General features: G+C 37.7%; 3 protein-coding genes and 1 pseudogene across 8 annotated transcripts; 2 read left to right on the plus strand and 2 right to left on the minus strand.

Annotated features, from left to right (window-relative positions):
• Nucleotides 1-768: 768 nt before the first annotated feature.
• On the minus strand, nt 769-6,241 carry LOC117624429 (general transcription and DNA repair factor IIH subunit TFB2). 3 transcript variants are annotated; one of them, XM_034355665.1, is made up of 15 exons: nt 5,801-6,239; nt 5,499-5,666; nt 5,322-5,390; nt 5,069-5,162; nt 4,791-4,891; nt 4,638-4,683; nt 4,484-4,543; nt 4,009-4,077; nt 3,790-3,873; nt 3,592-3,675; nt 2,941-3,026; nt 2,342-2,432; nt 1,746-1,826; nt 1,458-1,532; nt 769-1,372 (listed from the first exon to the last, which is right to left on the minus strand). In XM_034355665.1, exons 1-15 carry the CDS (start codon nt 5,911-5,913, stop codon nt 1,226-1,228), a joined length of 1,368 nt encoding a protein of 455 aa, XP_034211556.1. In that variant the 5' UTR covers nt 5,914-6,239; the 3' UTR covers nt 769-1,225. The 3 variants fall into 3 exon arrangements, with proteins under 3 accessions (XP_034211556.1, XP_034211557.1, XP_034211558.1); XM_034355666.1 differs by having other exon boundaries at nt 5,499-5,679; nt 5,801-5,905; XM_034355667.1 differs by lacking the exons at nt 2,342-2,432; nt 2,941-3,026 and having other exon boundaries at nt 5,801-6,241.
• A 550-nt stretch (nt 6,242-6,791) lies between these two features.
• On the minus strand, nt 6,792-9,018 carry LOC117624430. Of its 4 annotated transcripts, none has more exons than XM_034355670.1 (6): nt 8,840-9,018; nt 8,349-8,402; nt 7,934-8,037; nt 7,318-7,356; nt 7,061-7,206; nt 6,792-6,932 (listed from the first exon to the last, which is right to left on the minus strand). In XM_034355670.1, coding segments are annotated over exons 1-6 (420 nt in total). In that variant the 5' UTR covers nt 8,916-9,018; the 3' UTR covers nt 6,792-6,931. The 4 variants fall into 4 exon arrangements, with proteins under 4 accessions (XP_034211561.1, XP_034211560.1, XP_034211562.1 ...); XM_034355669.1 differs by having other exon boundaries at nt 6,803-6,956; XM_034355671.1 differs by having other exon boundaries at nt 6,803-7,206; nt 7,944-8,037.
• Nucleotides 9,019-10,233: 1,215 nt separating this feature from the next.
• Nucleotides 10,234-14,564, plus strand: LOC117624776 (allantoinase-like). Its single transcript, XM_034356222.1, has 14 exons — nt 10,234-10,373; nt 11,270-11,363; nt 11,497-11,617; nt 11,717-11,790; nt 11,872-11,985; nt 12,075-12,160; nt 12,487-12,546; nt 12,802-12,950; nt 13,076-13,202; nt 13,398-13,553; nt 13,645-13,755; nt 13,836-13,946; nt 14,038-14,133; nt 14,295-14,564. The coding sequence occupies exons 1-14, from the start codon at nt 10,287-10,289 to the stop codon at nt 14,421-14,423; spliced, it is 1,515 nt and encodes a 504-aa protein (XP_034212113.1). The 5' UTR covers nt 10,234-10,286; the 3' UTR covers nt 14,424-14,564.
• Nucleotides 14,459-16,127, plus strand: part of LOC117624191 — a 7,700-nt pseudogene continuing 6,031 nt past the window's right edge.

A 16,127-nucleotide genomic window follows, 5' to 3' on the forward strand; every position in this document is an offset into this window, starting at 1 on the left:
GCTATACTCGGCTATACCCGGTTTTTAACCTTTACTAAAAATGGTATAGCCGTGCGGCTATACTGTTTCTGACATCTGGACACTAGTAGCTAGGCACAGTCGCACGGCTATACTAAGTTTTGTAAAAAGGTTTTTATAAAATAGTATAGCAGTGCGGCTTTACGGGGCTTTTTTGTTTAAATTTATTTTAGAGTATAGCCATACGGCGATACGTTTTACATATATTCAACAGTATAGCCGCCCAGCTATAATAATTATATATACGACATGTCGTGTGTGTATATATATATATATATATATATACACAAAGTATAGCCGCGTGGCTATACGTTTTATACAAATGACATGTCGAATATATTTAAAGAGAAGAGCTGTACGGTTATACAGTTAAATATATGACATGTGAGATATATTTAAAACGTATAGCTGGGCGGCCATACTTTTGACATGTCAGATATATTTTAAAAGTATAGCCGCTCGACTATACGCTTTAAATATACGACATCTTAAGCTCACCACCCCATGGGGGGCTGACCTTTCACAGCATATAAGGTTAAAAAAGGAGAAATGTTGTGCAATTTCAATAGAAATGTAAAACTCCAACTAAGAAACCGTTCTGTCCATTGCAATTTCAGTTCTGTTATTTTCTTTCTTTTTAGCCACAATGAAAATGGAAAGGGGACACATAAAACTGATGTATGGGAGACCTCTCGGTATATAAAACATGACATACCAAAAAAAGCAACCAAAATTTTATAAGAGAATCAATTAACTTCCCGAATAATTAATTGCAAAGCAAAGTTGAATGCCATTAGCTATCGTCTGTGAACGAATACAAGCAGGGCAATAACCCCTCTTTTCTCTTTCAATTTTTTAAAATTTCTCATCAGTTTCAGCAGTACATTTTACATCTCCAAAGATGTGTAGATCAATTTGGATGCACTATAAGCTTAACTCATTGGCAGAGCCTCTTCCATTAAGCTGCCCTTTTCTTTCACAAGCTTAACTCATCGATCCTGAAATTTTTGCTGCAACATGCCAATCATCTGATCGCAACTTCCCCACCTCAAATTATTAATACTGTCAAAGGTATGACTTTGCAAGCAATTCCAGCTATAAGATAAGAAAACTCATAAATAACAGCCTCCACGATCTAGACCGAGCATTTTCTGCTGCAGCAAGGTTTACGAGTTCCTACTTGAGTTGTGCAAAATTGGTATCAGGGCTACTGCCTTTGACGGCTAAGATATTCTCGCATGTGCACGTGGTTTTCTGCCTTGACCACTAAAGACATCTTCTTTGAATCCTCTGGATCCTCCCATAGCAGAGCATTATAGCCTCGTGCAAAGTCAGAAGCACCCTCAAAGAGATCCTGGAAGATATAAAAAGGAAAATCTTACAAATCTTAAGATTACAAAACCAAATGTACACATCATTGTGATAAGCTGGATTGTCACCCTGGATGGAAATCCATCATAATGATACGCTGGAGTCATCTCAACCCTATTCAGATCTGTTTCCCACAGCCTAATCTGTCAGATACGAGTGTAATCCAAAATGTCAGAATACTAAGATAACTGGTAATCCCTTGCAACATAGTTAGTTAATTACTATGATATTCAGAGAGCTTTCTTATATTGATAAAAGCAGAGCTTGTTGCTGGGAAGTTTCCAATCAGAATCAAGCAAATTGAACTCTCACAATATCTGGCTGAATTCAAACAAGAAGATAGAGAAGGATCTGACCTGATCTGTGACATTCTCAGGTACAGATGGTACTCTCTCTGCAACACGTGGATGTGCATTCTGCTGAAGAAAAGAAATTATCTGCCAAAAAAAAGGTTTTACAAAATTTAGACTTCCAACATTCCAGAAAGTATCAACAACCCATTTCTGCCATGTGATAGTACACCATGTAATTTACATGCGTGGACTTGGGAGGGTGTGTGTGTACAGGCAGAGAAAGGTGCTCAGCATTAAAGCCACATCTTTAGACATGAATTGGACTTTAAGTTTCATTTTTCCCTTTTTCAGACACACAAGGAATGTACACTCATAAATCCGAGCATATTGGAAGTTGAAAAATCTTCTAGACAAGGAAGGCCCGAAGCTAGAATGAAGAAAAAGCCAAGAAGATACTATAAAAGAACATCTTTATTCTTAATGTGAAGCGAAAGGCTCTATCTCTGCACTCTTTTTCTTTCTTTCTTTTTATTTAATTTTTACCTGGGCCTCTCAACTAATACACCACCCTTTTTTCATGAAAAGACAAAACATAGATAAAAGTGCTATAATTCATACTGAAAATAAATAAAAGTACAATAACTAAAAGACAATATTGCCTGATCTGCAGTGATGCCATTTTCAAAAGCACTATACAAACTTTCTTTTGTTATTGCTCCAACTATAAGGTTTGGAAGTTGATATTCTACCCTGCGCATAGTAGAAAAAGAAAAATAGAGCAATAGTAATTACAAAATCTTACCTAAGAGGTCAGCAAGTAGAATAAGAAATACATTTTACCAATTAAACACAACCAAAAAAAAAGAACCATCCATTGTAGCCAAATGCTACCTCTCCCCCCAGCCTGACTCCTAAAAGGAGAAAATTCAGGGGCAGGAGATCCAAAAATGCATTTGCCAAGTCTTTGCTCTTTGCAAAAAAAAAAAAAACAACCAGGGAAGTGCTTTTATAGTTGCCTATAATTATTTTTTGGTTACATAAAGTTTCTTGATTGCTTTCTTTCTAGGTTTTCTTCTCCTAAAATCTTTCTTGAATACATTGGAAAAGAAAAATATGCATCTCTTCATACGTTCAGCAATGTCTAGGACATGATTAAACAGATAATAAAATATTACTAGCATGGCATGCTTCTTTCACATGTCTTGTGAGTAAAAGAAACCAGATATTAAAAGATTGATCAAGGGGTCGGTCAGCATACCTTGAGAAAAGACGTAAAATTTCACAATGTAATTTAGATGTTGAGTAGGCATACAGCCTGAAGTTTGTTTCCACAACTACAAATCCCTAAACAAAAATTGAGGGAAAAAATTGTAACCATATATAGCCATGAAAATGCACACAGCTTTTCTTTGGAGGATAAAAATATGTAAAACGTACAAGCTGAGCAAGTGCAAAAAGCATGATATTCCTAGTCATGTTGAGAGTTAAGGATTACATTACATAATAATTTGGAAAAGTTTAGAAGCAAATAGAGGTAAATTTCTAGCAAACAGAGGAATTCAACTAAGGATAGTTTTCAGATTTAAATGTCGGCTAGCATCCAAACAGTCAGTCACCTACGATGAATTTATTTACATTTCTTTCTTTATTTTTGTATGCTTAAGAATATCTATAACTACATATCTCCCAACACCATCACCCTTCAAAAGTTGAGCTCAAGTTTGAGAGCAGATTAGTTTCTCATAAGTGCTTGGACAAGTAGGAAAATAAAAAGTGCAACTAGTTGACAATGTTTTTTCTTCATGGTGAAAAGCACATTCAGGCAAATGATTGATAAGGAATCAGTTGCAGAACATGAACAAAGAAAAATCAATTAGAGACAGAGCTAAAATGAGTACAAATTGCACACCTGTTTCCTCGATGATGAGTCTGTCAAGCTCACTGAAAGATTAGTAGCTAATCTAGTAGGTATAAACCAACTGTCTTTACGACCCTGAATAAGCACCAAAAAGACAACAATTTAAAACTTCGATGAAGAAATAGTTAAACTATCAGCTGGGAGATTATTAGAGCATTCTATACCAAGATTAAAGCACAAAAGTATAACCTGCTGAAGTTTGACCAATCCTAAATCTGCAAGATCCTTGATCGTATTCTTCTGAACCTCAGTCAATGTATTTATGTTATATGCCTAACACATAAAGAAAAGTACAATGAAAAGTGAGAGAAACTTCCTACATGGAAGGAAACAGTTACTGACAAAATAAATAATAAAAATTATTCTATAGAAAATACCTATGGAAACATTCAGTGCAAAAGTTTATACCTCGCCTGTAACATGAAAACTAAGCTCCAGCAGGAATGAAATCAAATCTGCAGAATCTACCCCACGCTCCTGCACCAAAATAATAATAATAATAAGAGACCAGATAAAAGATGAAACTAATGAACAGCAGCTATTGTGAAGAAAATACTTAAGTTGGACTAGCTTCATCTCAATACACAAGTGAAGCAGGCAACTCTCAAAATCACAAACAACATAGTCATTATGTACTTTTCAACTTCTAACTTGAATGCTCTACTATATGAAATGATTAAGCTCTGAAAAAAAAATTAAAAAACCTTCAAACTGTTTTGGAAAAATGTGAAATTTGATCAGAAATCAGTTCTGAATCTTGCTGTTTCTAGTGCTGGATAACATATTTGGAGTCTTTATTAAAGTTCAGAGTGTATTTATGAGAGTTATAACAAGCAAGAAGACATCACGTTCACCAGCAATTAAAAATCTGATGATTCCCTACCTCCGAGTTAGAGATGTATTCTCTGATGATGTACCAAAGTTGCGCATTTGTATCCATCAGCTGCGGTTATTCACATATCAGAAATAATATCTAGTAACAACTAAGAAACATCATACGTGCTGCATGCTAGCAGTTGAAGAGATTTACTGCATACCAAGAACTGGAAACCACTTTCAGTTAATCTTGGAGCTTCTTTATCTCTGTACAAACAAAAAATGCAAAACCTCATAATCAGATATACAAAAAAGTGCTATGAAAAATAAAGACAGGCTTGTATTGCCAGAAATAATAATACAAAAATAGGGACCTTTGACTCAAAAGACCCCGCTGGAATATTTTCATCATGGATGAACTGATGTTTGACGGCCTTTCAATTTGAGATGAGTTGATAAGTTGCAGCAAGAAACACTGGTATAAGATGACAGAAAGTCATTAAGAAGGGTAACCCAAATTACAGAACTGCACAATAAGAAGTTGTGAATGTCTAATTTACAGCTACACATCATACAGATCGTCATGGTATACAGAGGCAGGCCAAAAAATCTGAAAACAGAATCCTGACTTAAATATGGATAAATTCTGTACCTCCCATTGTCCTAGGGCAAAAGCCTCAAGATCCTCTGAGCTTGGGAGCCTCACTGTAACATTCGAAGGCATCGGGTCTCTTGGCAAAACTACACTGCAGTATCCAAAAATCTATCGTTATAATCTGAGAACATACTTTCTGACATTGTTTTCTGTCAGAGTTTAAAAAATAAGGAATAGTAGCACAAGTGAAATAATGAATAGAGACCCTGCAAACTTTGTACTAGTAGCAAGTAAAAGAGCCAACACTTACCCATAAAGCAAAAGCTTCTTGAGATTGGTCTGAAATATAGGATTTAATGTGTAAGTTGTTTCTCTCTTCCTGCCATAAAGTCAAAAAAATGAAAAATAAATACAGTATGTTGCTCCAAAGAAACATAAAAGTATGCATTGATACAAGACACCAGTTCCAAAAGAAAGCTTGAATCACCTGTCAACAGTTTCAGTGAAAATTCTCAACTGAATTAGCCGATCAATAGCAACTCTGTGTTTGGAGACCCCATCCGGCAGCACCCACTCCTCCATTGACTTGGCAGTCACTGGAACTTCGATGCATAGCATTTGTAAGACATATTTCTTGGCTAGCGGTGGCAGAGACCTGAAAATTGGACCTATATCATGATCACTAACTCATTTAAGATTACAGGCTCGTTCAAGTAATAAAGCTACAGGCGACATTGCGAAAGCAAACTGAGATTGAGTAACAAAAGCAGTAAAAATAAAGAAGGGGACCTGAGAATGGCTTCGCAGATGAATGCGTTCTCGTAGAGCTTGTCGAGCTTCATGGCGGGCAAAGCAGCCACCATGTCCATGAAATTCTTCGCTATGATCCTCACCTGAGGCATTTTGAGAAATTCGAGTTCTTTTCCGCTCTGATTCTAGGGTTCTTCTGATGAGCCTCAAGCACCTTCTGATAGAAAATTACAGAACAATAAAGTGAACAAAAGGGGCCTGAAATTTAATTCTAGGGTGTGAGATTTGAGTTTATTGCACTCTTCTATGTTTACTGTAAGTGTGACTGATCGCAAAGCACCCCGTATTTTGATTTGAGTGCTGTTGTTTGATTTTCTCCGATGATTGAAGAGTGTCGGAGACCGCCTTCTTTGGTTTTTGGTAAACTTCGCTTCATTTATTCTGGGTTTACTTACTGGCCTGGCCGGTCGCTGCTTTTAGTCTGCGTGTTTATTATTATTATTAATTGTAAAATAGATTTTTGATATATTTTTTCTTCCTTTTTTTCGAAATTGAAAATATGAATTTTATCTAACAAAGTTACAAACACAGTGGCAGACGCGAGTTTCGAGTCTCCCCTCTTGTGAACCAAACACAGTGAACAAATTCAGAAAAACAAAAACATAATTAGCAAAACTAAAATAGAATTATCTGTAAGAATGCCAACCGGTCTACACCAGTGTTCTCAAGTCCAAATCTCATGACACCTTGGTAGTGTGTGAAAAACTCCCTCCCCTTGTTTAGATTATAACATTATTGATATTAAAAAATACCGCTAGAATAGTAGATTATCCATCAAGGTTTCACAATAGGCACTTAGGCAGATAATGAAACTGACAAGAAATGTCAATCTTCTAAATCATGTCCATGGCAGAGCTTCTCCACTAGTGAAATTTGGTGTCAAGGCCATTCAAAGGTGCATAGGAAATTTAAGGACATCCATGGCAATACGGTTCTCCACTTCTAAAGCTTTGATCAAGACGAATTCATATAGTGAACAAATTCTGAAGTATCTTCTCAAACATTGAACTCGCGAATATATCGAATATCAATTCAATTGTCACCAATAAAACAGAAAGGGGATCCAGTTTACAGTTCACATTTCCATGGTGTTTCTTGTCTGTCAAAAAATCTGGATGCCCAGATGTTAGTTAATCTGAAAGCAATATAAAATGGCAAAAAGAAAAATTAATCCTCCAACCTATTAACTAACTAAATCGTTGGTAAGCATTTTATAGTATAGTTAGGTTTGTCTCTCACTATGCTGAAGTGCTAAGTATGTCTTCAGTCGTTGCTCCGGCTGCTCTGGATTCAGCAGGCGGTGAGGCTGGCTCTTGAACAGGGGGAGGAGGCTTAGGTCGCCTGTTTGGACGAACTTTATCAGCTATGTCTGGACGAATATCAAACTGCAGCATCAAGGAAATTGAATCTGTACTTTATAACTTTCTAAATATCAATCCTAGATAAGAATGCATTAAAATGTAACCTGAACTTCAACGGATTGAGACCAGACTAACCTTGTAACCACAGCCAGATACACAAGCATGAAAGCACTCCTGCACACAGAATTGGATCAGCAATTACTCAGTCTGAAAAAATGTACATTGAATCATATCCATGCTTTTGAATGAGGACGATGTGCAAGGGTACCAATTGACTGTTCAATGCAGGATGGAAGCATTAACACACCATTCACTCCATTCAAGATTTGAAATCAAGAAGCATTTAGCTATCAGATACAGTGCCAAATTACCAATTCTTATGGTTGTCATTGGGCAAAAGTCATAGTTTAAGCTTTCCTGGTTTTCACCTTAAATATAATTATCATACTGGAACTGCATGTTTCTTGTTTTTTTGGTTAGTCAATTATAGAAAATGTCAGTTAAAAACACATTAAGTTTAACATTTACAAACAAATTTACAACTCCTAGTCTGCTCTACTAAGAACAAATGATTTTAGTGAATCCTGAGTAAGCTATTATAGTGAACAACACTGACACTTCCCACTTGCAACTTTTGGACTTGAGATATACAAGAGGCCATATAAATTTAATACACATGACCATATGTTCATATTATCATCCAGAATTTTTTTCATTAGCATGCTAAGAGAAGCTGTAGATGGCAAAATACCTCTGAGTACCTGTCAACTCCAGGAGAACGGTCGATGCAAGCACTCCATTGCCGGTCCTTTAAAACAGGATCCTTGTAGCATATCTCATTGCACTCCTCCAAGCCTGCACAACAACTCGCTATATCACTTGAAGCATATCTCAACAACATTTTGTATTAATCCTATGTTGTAGTGTACTAACTTACTAAACCAATATTCTACTTCCATATTAAGATTCAGATGCAGATTGATAAGAGCCAAGCTAATAGACGAGCCAAAAAGTATATGTTGATAGGTAACTTCCCACAGCATTAAGATAGGTTCTTAGAAGTGTCATTTCATATAAGGTGTCTGCGAAGGTGCTAAACCGAAAACAAATAATGTAAACAGCACAAAACCATACGAAACTGAGTACAACAACAAAGTAACACTCACATTCTTCCCAAGTCTCTCCATCAGCGTCACAGCCCTTTTTGCAAAATACTCGCCCTACAAGGAAACACACAAGTTATAGTGAACCCTGTAATAAACCAAGATTTTCAAAAGAAAACACACGCAAATTCTTGTGCTTGGGCATACCTAAAGCATATTATTCAAACCCAACCGCGCGGGGAAACATGCAGCCATAACAGGGGGCTAAATTGGCCAAAATTTATCATACAAAATGTACAATTCAGAACTAGACCATGAAACGTTCGGTTTAGTCAATTAAGGGTTGCCCAGTATGATAATCAGTCTCATTTTTTCAGCGCCAAAACAAGGGCACCAAAATAAATAATAAGAATTTACAGTAAAAGGGCACCAAAAATCTAATTAATTGAGGAAAACAACAACGATTGAAGGGAAGATAATAGACGAAAAACATGAAATAAATAAGAACAAAAAAAGGCATAGAGAGTGAGGAGGAGGATATAAAAACGGGTTACATGGAATCTGCATAAGGGCTGCGTACTTGTTGGTGCATTGGTTACCGCACGGAGACCCCCATTGATGCGGTATCATCTTCTCTCGCCACTCTCAGACTCTGTCCCTGCGTGTGAATAGAGGAGCGGTGGAAATGGGGAAAGGGATGCTTCTAAGCTCCCTCCCGAGAGTAAATTGGTAATTTGGTAATTTGATTCTCTAGACCGGTGGGGTGCGGACCGGCTCATGGGAGCAACGTGGCGGCATACGTGTGGGGACGCCCCGCTTGGAGATTATATATAAAACAAATAAATAAATAAATCTGTTTAAAAAAATTAAAACAAAAATGGCCCAGTAAAACAGCCAGGCTATGCTATCTTTTTAAAAAATTTAAAAAAATTAAGTATAGTCGCTCGGCTTTTATATATTAAAAAAACTCACGTGTCAAAATCGTATAGCCGAACGGTTATACTTATTTTTAATATAGCATAAAAACCGAGTATAGCCGCCCGGCTATACTATTTATATTAAAAAGACCCGCCTATCCATAGGCGCTCACGTGTCAAAACCGTATAGCCGCGCGGCTATTTTTTAAAAATCACCGGAGTTATAGCCGAATCGGCTCTACTATTTTTAATGACCATAAAAAAGGGAGTATAGCCGGGCGGCTATACGTTTTAAAAAAAAATAAGAAACCAAGTATAGCCGCACGTCTATATGATTTTTTTAAAATCCCGCCTAGTAAACGTGTCAAAAAAGGTACAGCTGCCCGGCTATACTATTTTTTAAAAATAAAATAAAAACCGCGTATAGCCGGCCGGCTATACTATTTATAAAAAAAACCCATCCTTGCAATTAGGTGCCCAAGTGTCCCAAAAAAAAAAAAAAACCCACCTATATTATATCTTAATATTATTTATTTATATTCAATATTATGTGAGAATTATGTGTATAATACGTAAATTTTATATGTCTTATTGAAAATATGTGTATTAAATATTGAAAATATATATGTACATATACAATACAAATATTATACACTTGCTTTTTAAAAATATATTTTTATCGAATCCTTAAGATGTGTACAAAATATAAATATATTATTAAAAAATACATACGTATATATCTAATACAATATTAAGCCTATATATTATATATATTTTTCACGCCAGATACGAGTACGACTAGTCGGTCGCCCTGGCCACTAGCGAAAAGGAATCAAGAATCTTCCCAAGATTCATAAGTTACAGGAATCGATAACTTCACGGGCACATGGACAGCGCAAGTGCCGTTTGTCATCTTCCAACTCCCCACGTGTCCAAATCCCACTGGTCCATACATGGACCCCGTTTCCCGCACGTCACCAAGATAAGTTGCCCCGTGGATGGCTCGACCAAAACCTGGAGAGAGAGGAAGAGAGCGCCTGCGTGTCAGTCTGTGTTACTTGTTAGCAAGTCAGCAGCAGAAGAAATGGAGGCGATACAATGGAAGCTATTGCCACTGCTAACACTTCTCGCTTCTTTTCTACTATTTTTCTATTTCCAAAATCCCTCAAAGGTCTGATCTTTTATGTTTATGAAGCTTAATTGAATTTTATTCTCTCAATTTTCTTGTGTTTATTTTGTTGGGTTAGTTCCTTGTTTTTATACTTGTTCATAGATGCTTTCTCGAAAATGGAGTGCAAAGAAAGCAAAATGATCTTTGAGCTCTATATGGTTGTTGTGTTATTGATTCTGATGACATGAAAATCTCAAATAATTTGGTTTTTTCTTTAATATGGAAATTTTTTTTTCTGAATTCGGATTTGAATTTGTCTTTTTGGCCCATTTTCTCGTCAACCAAACAGCTTTTTGTGAAGAAAATCATTGCAATGTACTGTTTTGATTCTCAAGGGTGTTCATTTGCCTGCCTAATTTCTGTTTCTTTGTATAGTTTACCTTCTCTTTTAATAGTATCACTCTGTTAGTGGACAACAGGGCAAGTGGATTTGAGATATTAACTAATTGATCAATGGATGATGAGTTCATAATGTGTGTGAAATCATGGATGAGAGAGAAGTTATGCGGTCCTACACTACATTATAACCAATTTGATGTTCCATTAAGAAATTTTAATGGGATTACTTTATCCACGACGAAATGAATATACACTAAATTTTAATGGGATTACTTCAGTCTTTGAATTCTATGATCCATGAACTTTTGCTAAAAGCATATTCTGATTTTGAATGATACTGAAAGTTGTACCAAAAAAATATTGCCACTTTGCATGAACATATTTCTGCGTATATACCAATGTATTTTGTATATGCATGGTGAAGAACCCATCAAAAAAGAAGTTGTAGTTTTGTTGGTCTGTTCATGAATTCTACTGAGTATTTCACTTCCTCAGTTTTGGCTCTGCATTGCAATTTGAGTGTCATAATGGAGTTTATTTTACTTTTTATTTTACAGCAATATCAGAAAAACTGCAGCCTGCTTCCTTACCAACATTACTGGATAACCAGCAAGCGCATCTTGACACCTCACGGGATCATTTCTGGAGCAGGCATGTCTAAACAATAGTCTTGAATTGGATGATTTTCCGTCGTAGATTTTAGAAACCACATTATGGCACTATATTATGGTTTTGGAACCAAATGGTTGATTTAGTTTCATTTATGAAATGTGTAAATGAGCAGTTGAGGTAAAGGAGGGGAAGATTGTCTCCATTGTTAAAGAAGAGGAAAAGAATGGGAAAACCAAGTTGGAGAATGTAATTGATTATGGAGAGGCTGTGGTAATGCCTGGCTTGGTTGATGTGTAAGACACCACAATTAATTTTCTCACTGTGGTCTTTTTTCTGTATGGTCACAAAGGTTTTCATTGGAATTTAAATGCCTTGGTTTCTATTAATTGCAGGCATGCACATCTTGATGATCCTGGAAGAGCTGAATGGGAAGGATTTCCATCAGGGACCCAGGCTGCTGCTGCTGGTGTGCTTATACCTCTGCTTCATTCTTATGTTTTTTTGTAGCTTTTCAATCGCTTATAGATTAATATTTGCTCTGTTGAAGGTGGGATAACTACATTGGTTGACATGCCTCTAAATAGTGATCCATCCACTGTCTCCAGAGAGACTTTGCAGCTCAAGATTAAGGCCGCGGAGAGCAGAATTTACGTTGATGTCGGTATGCTCTTAGAACTATATACATGTTTGGGGATACCATCATACTAAAACATTTGAGAATTACTGGTTTTTAAATGCATATTGTAACAGGTTTCTGGGGAGGTCTTGTTCCTGAAAACGCATTCAACGCATCTGCTCTTGAGGATTTGTTAAATGCTGGTGTTCTTGGTTTGAAGGTAAACACTTTAATAGAATAGTGAACACATGCTAGTCTATGTATTAGGTAAGCTAGGAATTTGTAGTTCATAATAGGATAGTGATATCTGTTTCATTACATTTATTGAGGCACAATTAAAGTTATTCCCAACTAATGCAGATCTCTTGTGTCTTGAGGTGTACAGACATATTTTAGAGCGTGTGGTTATTGGTTCATGTTGATCGAATGTGGACCAGTTTTCTATTTTCTTGCTTTCTGAAACAGTACTGTTCCTCAACTTTTGCAGGAATATTAAGATATTATACGATCCTCATCTGATGAGTTTCTCTGTGTCTGTTTTTGTAGTCGTTCATGTGTCCATCAGGGATCAATGACTTTCCTATGACAAATGCCAGTCATATTAAGGTTTGTTTCATGAGATTCAGTCTTCCCACTATCTGATGTAGCTTGCAAAATAAATTAAAAGCATAGAATCAATGACTTAATTGCATTGCTGCTTATCCAACTCTACCCGTACTAATTTAATCAGCACCATTAATTATTCATTCGTGATGGCTGAAGACTTGCATGATCAGTTGGCTTCTTGAGATGCAATGTTTTTTGCACAATTTTGATGTCTTTTCAAACATCTGCATATTTTTTCAATTATTTGTTCCTTAGGAGGGACTGTCTGTGCTGGCAAAATATAGGCGGCCTTTACTTGTACATGCAGAGAAACAACTAGATCTTGAAAGCGACTTGGGAGTTGAAGGTGGTAGTAACGATGCTCGTTCTTATTCGACGTATCTCAAGACCAGGCCAGCTTCATGGTAAGATATTTTTCGCGCCAATGTTTTGACTTTTGAATGCTGAATCTATATTGCAAAAAATTTCCCTATACTTGCTGTAAGGAAATAACCCTGAATGTAATTTTTCGTCTCTGTTTCCAAACCAGGGAAGAGGCAGCTATTAGGGATCTCTTGACCTTGACAAAGGACACAAGGATTGGTGCCCCAGCGGAAGGAGCTCATCTTCATATTGTTCACTTGTCTGACTCAAGCAATTCGTTAGATCTTATTAAGGTAGTCTATTATAAGTATGTATGTGGTTGTTGTGGATCTTGTGACTCCTATAGTACAAATGGCCATTCACTTGTAACTTTCTACTGATTCAGCTCTATCTGCACCCACAATTTTACCAGAGTGCTACTTTCAACTGAAAGCAAATTATTAGTGTTCATGAATAAACAATGCAACTGGGTGTCTACATTATTGCAGGATGCAAAAAGTGGTGGTGACAGTGTAACTGTGGAGACATGCCCCCACTACTTAGCATTCTCAGCAGAAGAGATTCGGGATGGAGATACTCGTTTTAAGTGTTCTCCACCCATCCGTGATGCAGCCAACAAGGAAAAACTGTGGGAGGCTTTGTTGGTATATAATCATTCTATGTTTTCCTGTGTATATGATAGGATAGCTATTCACCATCAAATTGGTTCTATTTGGTTTCAATGTTTTGTTTCAGGCAGGACATGTTGACATGATAAGCTCTGATCATTCACCAACTCTGCCGGAACTTAAGCTTCTTGATGATGGAGACTTCTTGAGGGCTTGGGGTGGCATATCATCTTTGCAGGTTGGCATATTTTTCCTTGCAAATGTTATGGTCTGTGATTGGCTTCAGAAACTAACTGGCATTCTCAGGGGCATTTGCAGTTTGTTCTTCCTGTGACATGGTCATATGGCCAGAAATATGGAGTGACTTTGGAACAGTTAGCTTTATGGTGGAGCGAAAGGCCCGCCAGGCTTGCCGGACAAGAATTGAAGGTGATATCATCATCAAGTTTTTATATGTTTTAGTGATTTTCATACAGAAATGAATCTCATTGTGCTGATGAATTGAATTCTAAATTTGCAGGGGGCAATTGCAATTGGGTACCATGCAGATATGGTAGTGTGGGATCCAGATGTGGAGTTTGACCTTGATGATGACCCTGTTTACCTCAAGCATTCGGTATGCCTTCCTTATGTATCCTCTGTTTTTGAGTGTAACTTTGCTTGTTTCTTGATAACATTCTTAAGACCCTGTATGGCATTCTGTTCTATATTAAACTTGTTTTCTGTTCTGTGTTATGACACAACAAGGTTTTGACTGTGTTACCTTTCTGTGTACAGGGGATTTCAGCCTACATGGGAACAAAGTTATCTGGAAAAGTTTCAGCTACTTTTGTAAGAGGAAACCTTGTCTTCAAAGAGGGGAAGCATGCTCCGGCAGCATGCGGCGTTCCGATTCTGGCAAAATAATTACGCTCGTGATTTACAAGCCAATCTCCTTGTATATGTACTTGTGGGATATCATTCATGTATGGCTCTGCATCTCTTGGCTTTTGATGAGCCTGGTGCTTCCCAAATCTGTAATATAACAATTTCCAACTAATTTCCTTCCTTTTTTCTTTTTTTTTTTTAAATCTTTTGGGGTAAATCAAAGGATATATATTATGAATAAATATAAGCAACTGATAATAATAAAACAAAAGAATTACAGAAAGAAAAATTGTGGTCCTAGAACTAACAAATTCCTTGGTGCCCAAGTAACAACTCCTATATAAAAGAGGGCATATCACGCACCGGTCCAAAACCTTCCCCTGCAAACCCTCCCTCAATTCTCAAACCAAAATCACAATTTCAATGGCTCCTTCAAGTCATCTTGGTCCTCGAGAGCTCAGCCTCCCTCAATAATAATCCCTATAGTTCTGACGATAGAGGCGAGAGGACATCCGCGGCGATGGGGGGCGAGTGGCTGAGCTTCAGTGGAAGCGAATGGTAGACGACATGTTAAAGCCAGGCAAGATGAGGAATTGCCTGGCTGTTTCTGACGTCTCGGGAAGCATGGAAGGAACCCCCATGAAAGGTTTCCGTGGCATTGGGGATTTTCGTGTCTGAATTGAGTGAAGATCCATGGAAAGGAAAGGTGATCACTTTCAGTCAGTGGTCTCAGCTGCATTTGATTCAAGGCGATGATCTCAATCCAAGTGTGAGTTTGTGAATAGGATGGAGGCTGGTTGCAACACTGATTTCCAAAAGGTATTTGATTTGATTCTGAAAGTGCCCGAGAAGGGGAATTTGAAGCCGGAGGACATGATAAAGAGGGTGTTTGTGTTCAGCGACAAGGAGTTTGATGAGGCTTCGTCGTCTAGCAGATGGGAGACTGATTACGCTGTGATACAGAAGGAGTTTGAGAATCAAGGGTATGGTAATGCAGTGCCGCAGATTGTGTTTCGGAATCTGAGGCACTCCAAGGCGACGCCGGTGACCGGGACACAATCCGGAGTGGCTCTGTTGAGTGGCTTCTCTAAGAATTTGATCAAGCTCTTCTTGGATAATGACGGGGAAGTTCAACCGGACCTTGCCATGGAAGCTGCCATATCCGGCCAAGAGTATCAGAAGCTGGTTGTGTTGTGTTTATACCATATCTGACCAAGCAACTAAAAGCAAATCTAAGCAAGGCAAAGAGTCCCACATTGGAATATTACAAGATGTGTAGACTCCTCCTCATCTATAAAAGGAGACCACTCTCCACTAAGGAAGGGGGGGGATTGGGTTGCACTTGATCTTTAGTCAAGGGCTTCTCCCTTCTTACCTTTATATTTGGGTCCAACCCCATGTACAAATGTAAATACACATTGTTATAATAATGAGAATATACTTCTCCGTGGACGTAGCCCATTCATTAAGGGTGAATCACGTATATCTTGCCTTCTGTATATTTATCGCTTGCCTAAATCTTCACACACATGCTGAAGGTCCTCACCTTCACCTATCATCCATCATACATTATCACTAAGTTGGGCTCAAAAGTGCCGAACCATTTTTGAGCGTCAACAGTTTGGCGCCGTCTGTGGGAAACGACGCAAAAGGCTTCTGTCGTTCTCCCTTTCTTCAGTGCCCTTCGGCACCCCCCGTCATCATTCGGCGAGAGCGATGCCTTCGGCACCCCCCGTCATCATT

This window comes from Prunus dulcis, chromosome 4 (assembly GCF_902201215.1).
Source record: "Prunus dulcis chromosome 4, ALMONDv2, whole genome shotgun sequence".
Lineage (NCBI taxonomy): Eukaryota > Viridiplantae > Streptophyta > Magnoliopsida > Rosales > Rosaceae > Prunus > Prunus dulcis.